At 44.6% G+C, this 14,715-nt stretch overlaps 2 protein-coding genes across 3 annotated transcripts; both read right to left on the bottom strand.

Annotated features, from left to right (window-relative positions):
* Positions 1-8,103: 8,103 nt before the first annotated feature.
* Positions 8,104-10,887, bottom strand: LOC136512981 (uncharacterized). 2 transcript variants are annotated; one of them, XM_066506978.1, is made up of 4 exons: positions 10,606-10,887; positions 9,882-10,099; positions 9,705-9,788; positions 8,104-9,281 (listed from the first exon to the last, which is right to left on the bottom strand). In XM_066506978.1, exons 2-4 carry the CDS (start codon positions 10,054-10,056, stop codon positions 8,518-8,520), a joined length of 1,023 nt encoding a protein of 340 aa, XP_066363075.1. In that variant the 5' UTR covers positions 10,057-10,099; positions 10,606-10,887; the 3' UTR covers positions 8,104-8,517. The 2 variants fall into 2 exon arrangements, with proteins under 2 accessions (XP_066363075.1, XP_066363074.1); XM_066506977.1 differs by having other exon boundaries at positions 10,635-10,887.
* Positions 10,888-11,827: 940 nt separating this feature from the next.
* LOC136514243 (uncharacterized) lies at positions 11,828-13,640 on the bottom strand. Its single transcript, XM_066508225.1, has 5 exons — positions 13,213-13,640; positions 13,057-13,109; positions 12,896-12,933; positions 12,394-12,808; positions 11,828-12,211 (listed from the first exon to the last, which is right to left on the bottom strand). The coding sequence occupies exons 1-5, from the start codon at positions 13,547-13,549 to the stop codon at positions 12,068-12,070; spliced, it is 987 nt and encodes a 328-aa protein (XP_066364322.1). The 5' UTR covers positions 13,550-13,640; the 3' UTR covers positions 11,828-12,067.
* Between the last annotated feature and the right edge of the window lie 1,075 nt (positions 13,641-14,715).

Genomic DNA, 14,715 nt, shown 5'->3' with positions numbered 1-14,715 from the left:
CATCCACTCATTCTCTGTCGATCATGCATGGGATAGGTAGATCGTAGATAGATGCTTCATGCATGCTTCACATCAGAGCTTTTGTTTTTGAGCCACGAGAGACCTGCTAAAAGGCCATGGATAGATAGCTGAAGCACGTTGTTGCTTCCAATTCCTTCCAACTCAAGACCTGCTGCTGCTTGTATTTTGTGACCTGTGACTCTGAGTGATGCATACTCCAACCAACCACTGCACACCGTTGACCTTAGCTTTTAGGATCTCCCAGCTGCATGGCATGCTGACCTCAAATGACACCAGCAGCCTTGCATTGCATGCATATGCTGATTGCTCCCAAGCTGTCAGTAGTTTTTTTGGTCCCAACAACAAAAATTGTGCAAAGAGGAAGGGGATCCAATGGATCATCAGCTACTACATCATTGGTCATCTGCCATCCGGAGATAAAAATTTCCTTACATGCATGTTGAGTTCACTGGGAAGTAGCTTAGGAGTACTAAGTACTGTCTCTCTGTGCCATTAGCTAGGATGGTCAAACAGCACTGAAGTTTGTGACCTGCGACTCTGAGTGATGCTCCAACCAACCACTGCACACCATTGACCTTTTAGGATGTCGCTCCCAGCTGCATGGCATGCATGCTGAATTGCTCCCGGCCCAAGCTGTTGTCTGGAGTGTCACTCTAGCAAATAATCTCAGAGGCGGAACTAGCAACTTTGATTAAGGAGGCCGGACAAATACGATAACACACATAAATGTATATTTTAAGAGAAATTTTACGGTGCTTGCAAAAAAGGAGAGCCATCCATTTAGATAGATCTAAGGCCTTCCGCAGTGTGGTAGAGATGCCCCAAAATATATGGGCCCCACAACTAGAATTGAGCACCGATGCCAAATGAGCTGCAGTGTGAAAAATATTTGGCACCGGAGCCATCTGGGATCGTTGGGACCCACATCGAATAAAATAGCATTTACTGTTTTCTCTCCCTGGTTCAGTCGCAGGCACGCAGGCTGCTGCTGCCCTGCTACAGTAAATTAACCTATTTTATGCCCACTTGGCATCGCTTGGCATCGCCTGCTCCTATTTCCTCCTGTTATTTTATTGATTGGGCATCGCTTGGCATCGGTGAACGTACTTGCGCCGCTCCCTATTTTGCAGGCATCACTTTGAGTTAGCTTCGCTGCTTGCAATGTGAGGAGAGTGCAACGCTGCGGAAGGCCTAATGGTTATAAAATAGGGAGAACTTATACGGAGGAACTTAAGTCGTGGGCCAGAACCTAAAATACATGGGCCAGGAACTAATTTCAAAATAAATTTGAAGGGTAGCCAGGTAACTTTACCGCTCTCTTCCTGCCTCCCCTCTCCTAGCGACGGCGGGCTCCGCAACCCCTGGTTCAGAGTTCGACTTTTCTAGACAGAACGACGGCAGCCGAGGCAAGGAACCGGCAGCCGGGGCGCACTGCGGGAAGCCGGAGGGCTCCGGCAGCGGGCGGCAGTCAGCAGGCCAGCGGCACCTCCAATCGGATTCTAGGCGCAGCCGCGCAGGTCGTGTCCATATGTATGAATCGGCTCCACCGACGGAGCCTGCTTGCTGCGTGCTTGCGTCGTCTCTGCACTGAAGGCAGGCTTGCTTCCTGAATAACTGAATGCATGCCTTTTGCAGATACGGGGAGGTGGTTGGTGGCGAGGAGAGCAGCAGCATACTTGCAGATCGCGCACGAGCAGCAACGAACTCCTATTCCCCTTGGTTGGATTACGACGGGCAGTGGGCGCCGGTCGCCGGCGAATTAACGGGGCGGCGGGTGGCCGTCGCCGGCGAATTACTTCCTGTTCGTGAGTATCTATATGTTTGGAAGAAGAGAAAAAAAAATACTAAACTACCCTTTAGTCTTACGGGAGAGTTTACGAGAGGAACCGGTGGTTCCTCCCAAGCATAGTAACAAAGCTCATATTTTAACTACTTTTTAAGCGCATCTACATATGTAGTTAGTATTCGCAACGAAAAATAGATGAATTGCGCATTTTCATAGTATTATGATTAAAAATAGATGAATTGTCGTGTGTTTTGCGCTATAAATTAACAAACTTTCACTGTGTTTTTGTGTGTGTGTGTGTGTGTTGGGGGGGGGGGGGGGGGGGGGGGGGGGGGGGGTGGTGGCGGGCTGCGGCTGGTTCCGCCTCTGAATAATCTCATATAGACTCAAATGGCAGTCAGCTTGGCTGTACTGCCGGTAGATTTTTTGGGGTCCCAACAAGAACCGACCAAGTAGAGGAAGGGGATCCAATGCAACACCAGCTACTACATCTATCATTGGTCATCTGCCATGCATCCGGAGATAAAAATTTTCTTGCATGCATGTGCAGTTCATCACTAACTCATTCAGTTTATTGGGAATTGAAATAGCTTAGGAGTGAGTACTAAGTACTACCTCTCATTGCCATGAGGGTAATAAGTAGCTAGCGTTGAAGCGATATGATACAGCAAGAAAGGCAACTGAAAATGAGCTTGTGCGTCATGGAACTAATAATCCATGGTGTGTGTGTGTGTGTCTGTGGACCCAAATAATAATATCCCTAAAAGCACACATTAGCCTGATAGAATTTCACATGCTGCATGCCTGAATGCCCTGCTGGCTTACTTTACTTTGTTCCCGCCCGGAGAGGGCTGGTGCTGCAGCATCTAGAAACACAAACCTTTTCAGCTAGCAGCATCTCATGGCATCACGGCAAAATATGGGCACGCGTTTGTGTGTGTGTGTGTGTGTGTGTGCATGCATGGCATCCTCGCGTGTTGACATGTGCATTGCAAAGGTGTAATAAACCCTGGCTTTTCCTAGATCGGCACAACCCACCTCACAAGGGAATGCGACGTGACATGCGTGACACGTGTTCTTTTACTACTTTTTGTATCCTCTTACTTATTGTTTCTTCTTCTTACATATTTTACCCTCCCAAAAAGCAAATGTACTGTGTGAGGAATGAGGCAAATGGCTGGTGGCCTTTTATCAATTTATTTTTTTTAATTTTATAACGGGCGCTATTGATTAAAATTTAAAAGAAGAGAGTTACTTAGGAGGCTTTTAGTTTGTGAAATGAGCTGGTCTATCACCATCTCACTCTCTAATTTTTGTTGTTTGGTTTGTGGAAGCTCATAATTAGAATTAGTACTAGGTAGCGTGCCCGTGCGTTGCTACGGAATAACTAAATCTTTTGTACTAAAAACACACGGATTGCACGATAAGATAACAATACTGTTAAATTAAATACCAACGTCAAAGTGACATTTAATTCAAAAAACAAAGTTCGTGAAATTAACACAGTCACGGAGAGCGCGACGTCGCAGGCTCACAAACTCTATTAGCCCCGTTCGCTTGTCTTAAAAATGGCTTGTTCGGTTTCTTTTTTCAACCGGAATAGTGATTTTCTCTCACAACAATTCAGCCGGAACAGTGTTTTCAGCCAATTTCAGCCAAGTTTCAGACCAGCGAACGGGGCCACTTTAACGTCGGCCAATTTCAACCGGAACAGTATAGACTTTTTCGTGATACGGCTAAGATAATATTTTATATCGGCAGAAAGAATTCTACGATATCCATTTCTTTCATGCGTCAATAAATCCATGAATAAGTTCCACTGCATCTCCAAATAATCATGTACACACAGGTTCGAGTATATATGTAAATAGGTTCGTGCCCGTACGTTGCTACGGGACAGCTAAACTTTTGTACTAAAAACACACGGATCGCATGATAAGATAACAATACTGTAAAAGTATATGACCGACGTCAAAGTGACATTTAATCCAAAAAGCTAAGTTCGTGAAATTTACACAGTTACAGAGAGCATGGCGTCGTAGGCTCACAAACTCTACTGTGTAGATCTTTTCGTGATGCGGCTAAGATCATTTTTTATACTGGCAGGTTTATACCGGCAGGAAGAGATTTCCGATATCTATTTCTTTCGTGCGTCAATAAATCCACGAATAAGTTCCACCACATCTCCATACCATCCTATACACGGCGCCGACAAGCGAATTAGCCACAACTTATGTAATTAGTTTTATAATTAGCTCATGTTTAGTCCTCCTAATTGATATCTAAAAATTCAATGTGACAGGGACTAAAGTTTAGTCCTGGGATCCAAACACCCCCTAACTCTCGACTCCTGCTGGCTGCTCACTTGCACCACCATGCCTATGTGTCTGCACATATATACTCTAATGCCAGAATGTCTAAGATGATCTTTATTGTCCACCCTTTGAAAATATCATAACTTTAAGGTTGTCATTTGTGTATGCTGTAGGATTGGGATGCTTTGCACTGATCCATGAGGGTGTCCATAAGAGTCGAATTTTTTTATACCATTATGATATCTAAGCTTACCAATCAGACAGAGACGAACTTGATTGTTAAAATATTTTCAACACTGCTTTCATATACTCCCTCTGTCCCAAAATAGAATTCATTCTCGCTTCTCGAGAAGTCAACTTTTTTTAACTTTGACCAATTATATGTAAAAGAATATTAATATTTATAATACATAATTAGTATCATTACATAGACCATTGAATATATTTTCATAATAAACTTATTTGGAGATATAAATGTTGCACGTATTTTTTACAAACCTAGTTAAAGTTGAGAAAGTTTGACCTGCACACATCTCATAACGACTTATATTTTAGGATAGAGGAAGTACATGCTAATGGGAGTAGTCAACTGGAAGTCATGATGAACACAACAATACTTCCATATTATATGCTAATTGAAGCACGAAGAAACGCAGGGGAATAGACCTATATACGAATGGTGGGAATATTTGTTTAGAAAATTGCAGAAGGTTCACCAGTCTCACCATGTATAACCTGCACATCTTTTATTTGGCACCACTGATGTTCTCAAGGAGCAGCCACTTTTTAATTTCAGGTCTGCATGCTGGAAACACTAAAATTAAGGACCAACCTCATTGAGTCGTCTTGCTTGATCTTTGCCAATTGTTTCCTTCCATGCATGATTATTGTTTCCTTCCATACATGTGGCCTCAGGTGATCGATTTGTTTCCTTCAAAGTAGGCAGGGATCGCAGGGATGACAATTTCTTTTTCTATCGCGCAGGGTATTGCGTGGTTGGAAGGGAGGAGTCTTGCTTGATCTTTGCCAATTGTTTTCTTCCATGCATGATTATTATTTCCTTCCATGCATGTGGCCTCAGGTGATCGATTTGTTTCCTTCAAAGCAGGCGATGATCGCAGGGATGACAATTTCTTTTTCTATCACGCGGGGTATCGCATGGCCGGAAGGGAGGAGCGACCAAAAAAAAAAGTCGCACCAAAAAATAGTCTTAGGGGGTGTTTGGTTCCACGGACTAAATTTTAGTCCATGTCACATCGGACGTTCGGATATTAATTAGGAGGACTAAACATGAGTTAATTATAAAACTAATTACACAGATGGAGACTAATTTACGAGACGAATTTATTAAGCCTAATTAACCCATCATTAGCACATATTTACTGTAGCACCACATTGTCAAATCATGGACTAATTAGGCTTAAAAAATTCGTCTCGTAAATTAGTCGCAATCTGTGTAATTAGTTATTTTTTTAGTCTATATTTAATACTTCATACATGTGTCCAAACATCCGATGGGACATGAACTAAAATTTGGTCTAAGGAACCAAACAGACCCTTACTTTTAGTCTTTTTAGTTGTAGGGGACAAGGAATGTGATCATTCTACTAAATTTGAAGAATGGGCCATGATGCATCACCAGCTAGAATTGGTTGATTTCTCAAACCAAACACTCTGTTACATACTACATGAGTATTCCTTTGGATTAGTGCCTCGCGCTGTTACATTTTGTGACTGAGCCTTGAACGAAATAGGTAATGGAAATTCACTTTACTCCCGTTGTCGAGTGCGGGAGACAAATTAAATAGTCAATTAGCAGACTTGGATATATGCTAATACTATAACACCGTACCATTGATATATGATGCTGACACGAGCTGGTAGGGCACTCTCCAAAAAATTACGGTACTCAACCCGTCATCCCAAATTATAAGACTCTGTTTTTTCAAGATACATAGGCATTGTTTAGTTCTAAAAAGTTTTTTCAAAAAGTGCTACAGTAGCCATCACATCGAATCTTGCGATACGTGCATGGAGCATTAAATGTAGACGAAAAAACTAATTGCACAGTTTGGTTGGAAATCGCGAGACGAACGTTTTGAGCCTAATTAGTCCATGAATGAATACTAATTACCAAATAAAAACGAAAGTGCTACAGTAGCCAAATTCTCAAATTTCGTCCAACTAAACAAGACCATAATGTTTTTACTATGCACTTAAATGCATATAGTCTGTAGTAAAAGTAATGCATCTAGTAACGTCAGAGTGAAAAGAGTAGCTAATAAGCTGGTTGTCACATGCATCGTGCATGCAAGAACAGAATCATATATATTGTGCCATGTAGTACATACTACTGCACACCTATAGCAGTAGTAGGCAAGAAGTCGATTCTGCACAAGCACAAAAACAGTGCAACGGGCTGTACATCACTAGAGCATAGCCCAGCAGCTCTCGTCAGCCTATCCATCATCGACAGCGGCGCGGCGGCACAGCACCCTGGACAAACCTCCGAGGCGGCGGCAGCCAGCCCAGCATGTGAGCGCTAGCCGCTGCTACCCACCAGCTCCGACTCCGGTGGGACTAGCTGACCGGCCGGCTGGCCGGCGTCGACGTGTCTGCATTGGTATGGCACGTCGCAGGCTGCAGTGCCGTGCGGGCAGGGGCACTGCCGCCGCTGTTTCTTCCAGCTCCAGCTCACAGAGACTGGCGGTGTGGTCTGGGCGTGGGGGTGGGACCACCGCACACGCTGTCACTCATGGGCGCATGCATGGCGGCCCCACACCGGGCGGCCAGCTGGACGCCTGGAGGCCGTCGGGTGGTGGGGTGGACGGCTCCGATTGGACGCCCACCTGCGTGTGCGTGCCACTGCCATTGCCGGAGCCCGGACCCGGAGGAAGGAACACCATGGGACTGGGACCCGTCTTTGTTTGTCGTGCTTCCGGACCTTCCGACAAATGAGTGTCACCAACCAAGGTCCAAGGAGATGCCGAGCATGGGTCGAGTCCACGACTCGAAGCTGGACCTGGATGAACTGACGAGAAAGGAGGAGATTTGCGTTTGTGTTGTTGTCTCTCGTCCGTGCTATCTGATCCTGTGTGATTACAAACAAACATTGGTCTATCGTGTTTTGAGATCGAGCTCACTCAGCCCTTTCGACGCTGCTGACTCGAGTCACTGAGCTCGCAGCTGTAACGCTCTTATGCTCTTGCCGGCCATCAGGCCATGCATGCCAATCCATGGACATGGACGACGACGACGACCTAGCTGCCGTCTCATCACTTACAGCGTACCTACCTGTACCATGTTCTGTGGCGGCGATGTGGCCACACGCAGGTCGCATGTCGACGATGCACACATCCGATCCACTGTTGCCTCTTGTACTTTTTGTGTGCTTGCCGACGCCGACGAGCAGTGCACTGCACTGCGCTGTGCTGTGCAAGAGTCCATGTCCGTTTGTCCGGTTGAATGAATGCATGCACGGCCGGGGGAGCTGAAAAATGGAGGGCTCAAGCTGAAGCTCAACAGTGGAATCAGAATGTGTGCTGCCTTGGATGGAGGGAGGGCTGGGATCTCATAGTTTCATTAGGAGTTGGCGCCTATGAGTGAGATGATCCCCTCCAGTTGGGAGGAGCAGAGAGGCAGAGCAGACCGCAGAGGGAGGGAAATCAAGCCTGTCTGTCTACACCTTCTTAACACTTCCAATGTTGCTCAACCATTCAAGGACCGAAGAAGAAGAGGAAAAACTTACGCATCCTGCGGCCCTGCACTTGTCACCACAGCAAATCCAGCGCCACAGACAAAAGGGTCCAGTAAAGTGGCAGGTTTCAGGGCTGTAATATAATAAATAAACACATGACAATGTTGCTGACAGTGGTCTAATGTAATGCTATCTTGGTGCTTGGCAAGCAAGCAAGAAGACTGAAATTACTCGTGACTTGCCATGCGGAAATTTTTTACTGTATACAATCTTAAAAATGGAAGGGGCGAAACAACTGAATTCACATATGCATCAATCAAGCAAAAACAGCAGAGCTGCATTCCCTGATTGCAAAGTTCTCACCACATGAGGAGGCTCACAACTGTCTGCTGATCAAAAACCTGTACAGATACCTTATGCACCAAGTTCACCATTGATTGAAATACCTAGGTCTAGAAAACAAACGATGACGAAAAATAAACTCTTCCTAGCACCTAGCAGGAGAGGGCAAAAACACACGAGAGAAACTTGACATCGTGGCTAAAACATGAGAAAACTAATCAACCTAACTTTCTGAAAAGACCCTAGCAAAGATTTTGGTGATGTCTGTCGAGAACTTACTCCGCAAAGCCCTGTTTATTGTATCAGAGATCCACCGTTGGTCCGTGTAGCAAGGTAACATTTTGTCAGTGCTACTGCTACAAGATGTTCGGCACTTGTGCTGACAGCTTCTCCTGCAGTTCTCTGATCTTAGAGCAGAGCTCCACCTTCTGCTCCTTGTAGCTCTGGAGGAGAAAATCTTTCCCCTCGATAACTTCCTTCAGCTCACCCACCTCTCTCCTTAGCATCTCCATCCTCTTTACCTCTCCTTTCCTCTTCTCTACACCATTACAGTGCACCTCATGGTCATCCACGCTGCTGTCAGAATAACCATTAGCATGCCCATTGGTGCCATTTGTCTGCCACTGTCCGGCTTGAAAAGCTTTATCAAGGGAGAGTGAGTCCGCAACGCAATGATCTGCGACGATCTTCCTTAGATGCTGAACCTCCCTCTCTGATTCAAACAGATCTCGGTTCGTGGCATCCAGTTGGGACTGCAACCCAGTGTTCTCAGTCGCCTGGATGGCCAGAGAGTTCTTACGCTCCGCAATCTGAGCTTGCATCTCCATGATCATCTCATCACGTCTCTTGAGCTGCTGCCTCAGCTTCTGTATGACCTCTCGCTTGCTATAAATGTCGGATCCTGATTCTGAAACGGAGGGAGAGCCTGAGCAGTTTGAGTACTGAAATGTTGCTTTGCGAGGATCTTCAAGCCGGTCAGGCGATGATGACCACATGATACCACTGTTCTCTTTGCTTGATTCTGGTGCTGGTACCTTCACAAGAAGATTGGATGGTTCACTTGATTTGGATATAGGACTTGAAGGTGCTTGCTTGAGCTCCACTTCACCATCCGCATGCCCTGCATATCATAACCAGGGATAAATAATTTCCCCCCCAAGTGGCGAACCTGCAGTGACTTTACTGCAAGGTACTTCCTCCATCCCCAATTATAAGTCTTTCCAAGCATCTCAAGTTTGACCAAATTTATATAATAAAATAATAACATTTATGATACCAAATAAGTATAATTAGATTAATTTTGGTCAAACTTGAGATGCTTTGACTCTCCAAGAAAGTTGAAATGACATAATTTGGAATCGAGGGAGTATTCTTTAATGGAGCATTAAATTCCTGTTGTTTTTTTATAGGTTCACAGCGGTTTTGTATATTATGCTAGCTCTCAATTTAATCTCAGATGAAAAACATTAACACTGTGTACAGGGGCAAGGTTCTGATGAGCAGGTTATAGGCAACAGAACATGCTAAAGGTACAGAAAATCACCTGACATGTAACAATGGCAGCTAGTTTGGTCACTGAACCTGTAGAGGTTGGAGTGCAGCTCACATACCCCAGGCCTTCTTTTGGCTGCAATTTCGCATAGTCAGCACTCGGCAGCAAAGCATTTTAAAGCACGTGGAAAAGTGATACAGGTCACACTCCAAATGGATAAACGCAGACCTTTGGTAGAAGGGTTTTGCTGCTTGGTTTCAAACATCTGCTTCAATCTGCACCCAAGTCTGACTGAAAGTGTGCTGAGCAAAATGCCTCCTGCAACAAGAACCCAGTTTGGCCCTCCATGGACATGATCACCCTTCCCTGCCTTCTTTATGCTCCCATTAGTCTTAGACTTCATCTTAAGAACCACTGATTTCTTTCAGACTAGTGTGCACATTCACCTACATATATATGGATAAGATACCAATGTGGTAAGCAACATGGTTCCCATGTTCACGCAGGAGAAAGAAATGATACATCCACTAACACATATATGAATCGTAAGGGTTCGAGTGTTTGAGGTACACATAATCTGAAGTCCTGAATGAAGGGTGGATATGGCTCAAGAGACGACTAAATTCATAAGTACAAGTGGAAATGGCTAAAAACACAGGAACTGAATGCATCAAAAGGGTTTGATCAAATGATAACGAGGGTCCGATTGGATGATTCATGGTTTTTTCCCCAGAAAGACCCTGGACAGTTGGATTACCAATTGAAAACATACGGATGGATTAATTAACCTTAAAAGGCGTCCAAATTTGGAAGGGATTAATTAACCTTAAAAGGCGTCCAAATTTGGAAGGACAGGTCGCAAAGGATAAAACAAAAACACATATACGTACTGCCGCCAAGCTGTTATTGCATCCTAATTGCCACCAATCCAAATAAGAACGTGCGCATGGACCTGCGAAACTGCCAAAGTGGGGTTCTCACCGGCCGGTCACGCTCCGGCCGCCCGGAAGACGCCGCCTCCACCTGCGTGCCTCCCTAGTCCCTCCGTTTGGCCGGCTGGTTCCCCGTTGCCGCGGTCCCTCGCCCCCCGCCGCGTCGACCGCACGCTTCGGCGCCCACGGCCCTGCCGCAACGACCGCCGTGGCCACTGGCCGCGCCGCCGCCTGGCGTGAACTGCCAGCCGCCAGCGGAGTGAGGGTTGGGGGATTCGGATTTCAGGGTCACGTGAGGCATGCGTGAGAGACAGCGAGTAAGCGGAGTGAGGCTGCTTGGAATTTGGGCCCCCGTTGCGGCCTGTAGAAAAAGCCCATAATAGCCTGATCAGTGGCCGAGGAAGGACTAAGCACTCAAGCAGTTAATACTCTGTTTGGATACAAAGTATTTTAGTTTTCCTAAAAAAAAGTATTTTAGTAATTTTAGAAAAAGTATCATTACTTTATAAAATATTCTGGTTTTGTAGTTTCATGAAGTTCTCAGAAGTAATATGCTTTATGGTTTTATTACTAAAATTATACTATCTTCATTCCAAATTATAAGTCATTTCAACCTTTTGAGAGTTAAAGCATCTCAAGTTTGACCAAACTTATATAGAGAATTACAAAGATTTATAACATCAAATAGGTATACTATAAAAATATAATTAATAAAGAATCTAATGATACTTATTTTATATCATAAATGTTATTATTTTATTATATAAATTTGGTCAAACTTAAGATGTTTTGACCCTCCAAGAAAGTTGAAATAACTTATAATTTGGAATGAAAGGAGTAGTTATTTTGGAGTTTTAAAAAGTCCACCATGGATTTTTTTTTTCTCTAAACCATAGTTTCACACTTCTATAGGCTCTAAAACTGTAATTTCTAATATCACTGTTAGAGTCTCTTTTTATCTAAACCATGGTTTCTTGATACTACATCCAAACAGAGCCTCTTTTATCTAAACCATGGTTTCACACGTCTATAGGTTCTATTCTAAAACTGTAAATTCTTAATACCATTTTATCAATACTACAACAACCAAACAGGCTCAAATGATTCCAAATTTTGAGAAGAAAAAAATCCGAATCCAAGTGGAAAAGGTTTGCCTTTTTTTTTCCCAATATATATAGCATCGTTCGGAGCATACGTCACATATTTCTTCGACGAAAGGCTATCAAACAAAGTGACCGCAACAAAATGCTTCATTCAGATCGATCAAATCACCACATACAAAATCAGATGGCCTCACAAGTCACAATTCTCTCGACCGGTTCACTCTGCCAGCAAATACTACAAGTTCAGTCACTTAAACTTCTAGTACTGAACGACAAAACCCCCATGCCCAGTATGGTCATGAGCTTCTCTATAGGGTGACCACGAGCACCCGGCTGCTCAGCAGCTCGAGTCATGTCGACGCAAGGAAGCCCATCCTTCCTAGATAACAGATGTTCCTGCAGGCGAGGTTGAAGGGCCCTCGAGGCTTTCTGCTGCCATTTGCCTCTGTGGTGGCTTTCGCAATCCTCGTTTTCTTGCTCGTGAACTTATCACAGTTTCGAGCTCTTTTTTTCGACCGTGCCACTTTAATCATGGACGAGAGAGGGTAAGAACTTCAGGTTAGTATCAGGTCATGGTAGACTCAAATGAAAATTAAATAGTATAGCAGCCTATCTGACACAAACAACTCTATTTGGATAAAAAAATTCAGAATACTTAAGTCAAAAATATCTGGTAACGAATCGACCGTGGGCTGTAGCCATTACCTTAGCTAGTCTCTCCTTAAGCTTTGGCTTTGCAGATACTACCAATCGTTTTGGTTGACAGTCTGAGTTTTGTAGCAACATCTTCTGAGGTTTCAACTTCTTTGTCCCTGTGGCCTCCCGTTCTTTCCTTCTTGCTGCTTGAAGCCTCTTGGCAGCTATTTTTGCTGCGAGCTTTTTAAGCTTCTTGATTATCCGTCCCCTCTCTTTGTTCCACAGGAACATAGATATCATCTCTGACTTTATCCTTTCATAGCTGTCCCAGTCAAGCATATTTTGGCTGCGATCACCATTCTTTGCTGCTTGAGCTATACTATTTGACCATATCTGCAGAACCCTCTGTCTTGATTGGACAGAAACTATCCGCCTCTCCCAGATCATCCTCAGTGCGGCACTTATTTTGTCTTTGCTTGTTTCTCTGAAATAAGACCAAGAATAGCAACTTTCAGAATATAAAGAGCTATACATGCATCCACTGATCTATATAACAAAAACATGTCTGTACCTATGTAGCTGACGATGCCCTAACATTTTCTTCCTAACCTGGGTTTAAAAATGAAGAGGGGAGAAGTTGAATTAAATTTCCCTAGATAGATCATGATCCACAGCAAAGCAGCTCTTGGACTGATGCAAGAACAGCTAGGGAAGTTTCTTACATGACATCACCTTGGGGTCTCTCAGAGCTTCAGCAGTCCGCTGCTTGATGAGCTTCTTGTGCTCTGCAGGAGAATGCAACATTCCTTATTGAAAGAAAATGGCATGATACAGCACTGAACTGTAATACTGCTGTCAGAATAATTAACAGTGAAAGGTTTACCATACCTTCACTCCATTTCCTGCCTTTTGTCCAGGGAACCTTCCCCTTGTTCGCAGCACCAATCTTCCGTCTTCTCTCAATTTCTTTCTCCGACAAATCTGTGAAGTAAGCAACACCTTGTAGCTGACAAGATTGGAGATCTTGAACTTGCTTCACAGTGCTCTTTTCCACAGAATATTGTCCACTGGAAACCGAGGCTGAGTAAGAAGAATGATAGGACCATTGTTCATCCATTCCATGGGCCAATTGTTCACAAGCTAGTTCTTTCAGGGATGACTGGGGCAAAACAAACTCCCGATGTCGAATTAATTGGCTTGATTTCCGAAGTTCTTTATGTGGCATTGTTAGTTCCACCAATGCACAGCACTTGTGGCAAGATGGTTTTTTTCTTGAAGAAGTACCAGAACCATATACAAAGATGACAGGAACGTACGCCCTGTATACAACATTTTCGGACAGAGAACCAGAGGTTAGCTCACAGTGCACAGAGTATTAGTAACATGAAGATTGAAGAAAGTGCTAATTGTTATGAACGACGTATAGGAATATGAAGTAAAGAATCAAGCCACAGAGGAGACACACGATTTAACGTGGAAAACCCCTCCAATGTGAAGGGGAAAAACCACGGGCACCAGCCAGCAACAATCTCACTATCTCAAGAGTTTTGGGTTACACGCCTATGGCGGCTTACAAGAGAATCAAATCTCCACGAAACCCTAGCAAGGGTGTATATACCGTACCGTACCGCGGGGGGCTCCGCCCCCCGCACCCCCCGAGCACAGGGGCGAGACCTGATGGGCCGGCTTCAGACTCCGCTACGCTCCGGCCCAAGCCTCCGGCGACGGGCCTCCGCTTCGCTCCGTCAGAAGCCTAGCCTATATCTTGGAGTGAATTTGGAACAACTCCAACACTAATTACTCGGCAGTGCCCCTCTTCTTGGCCTCACCTTTTTTTTATGAGTGAAATAATAAGAGAGCATCTGGTTGCATGAAATTATATTTATGTTAAGCTTTGCCACAGTTGAATGAATTAACAAGTTCTTCCATTCGCAATCAACTGAGCAGTGGTTCGACTGCAGCCTGTCGTGGATGCATTTCCGTTTTTCAAATTTCTACATACAGATTTCTCACTCAAAATATTGTGCCTATATGGTACCATTCTACAAACATTAAAATTGCACTAAATTCAGTAGGAAATATCATCTCTAACACCGAGCAACTTGTTATTTAGTATACTGCACTGTACAGATTGAGGTTTGCACAATCTCTATGTGCGTTATTGTCCGGCTGTACTAAAGCTACCTCCTGCATCGTCTGGAGCAGGCTGGACGCAATCTGACGCCTCCATGGGAGCAGCGACAGCAATGGAGTGGCGCGCGCGTTGCTGACTCCTGCGTACTCAGTGCCCTCGTGCCCGCGGCCAGGGATTCGAGTCCCCCTCTTGTTCCCGCCGTACCCTAACCGTGTTCCCCACCTGGCACGGCGCGTAGACAATGCCGGTCGATTCGA

The sequence above is a fragment of the Miscanthus floridulus genome, chromosome 16 (assembly GCF_019320115.1).
Source record: "Miscanthus floridulus cultivar M001 chromosome 16, ASM1932011v1, whole genome shotgun sequence".
Taxonomy (NCBI): domain Eukaryota; kingdom Viridiplantae; phylum Streptophyta; class Magnoliopsida; order Poales; family Poaceae; genus Miscanthus; species Miscanthus floridulus.
The sequence above is the reverse complement of the archived record's forward strand: the minus strand, read 5'-3'. Positions and strand labels throughout refer to the sequence as shown.

Coding starts and splice junctions, on each gene's coding strand:
- LOC136512981 (XM_066506978.1), bottom strand. CDS start 10,056: ATGAAGTCTAAGACTAATGGGAGCATAAAGAAGGCAGGGAAGGGTGAT. Junction 9,789..9,881: donor GCAAAACCCTTCTACCAAAG/GTCTGCGTTTAT, acceptor GCGAAATTGCAG/CCAAAAGAAGGCCTGGGGTA. Junction 9,282..9,704: donor CTGCCATTGTTACATGTCAG/GTGATTTTCTGT, acceptor TATGATATGCAG/GGCATGCGGATGGTGAAGTG.
- LOC136514243 (XM_066508225.1), bottom strand. CDS start 13,549: ATGCCACATAAAGAACTTCGGAAATCAAGCCAATTAATTCGACATCGG. Junction 12,934..13,056: donor AAGCTCTGAGAGACCCCAAG/GTGATGTCATGT, acceptor TTTTAAACCCAG/GTTAGGAAGAAAATGTTAGG. Junction 12,212..12,393: donor TTAAGGAGAGACTAGCTAAG/GTAATGGCTACA, acceptor CCATGATTAAAG/TGGCACGGTCGAAAAAAAGA.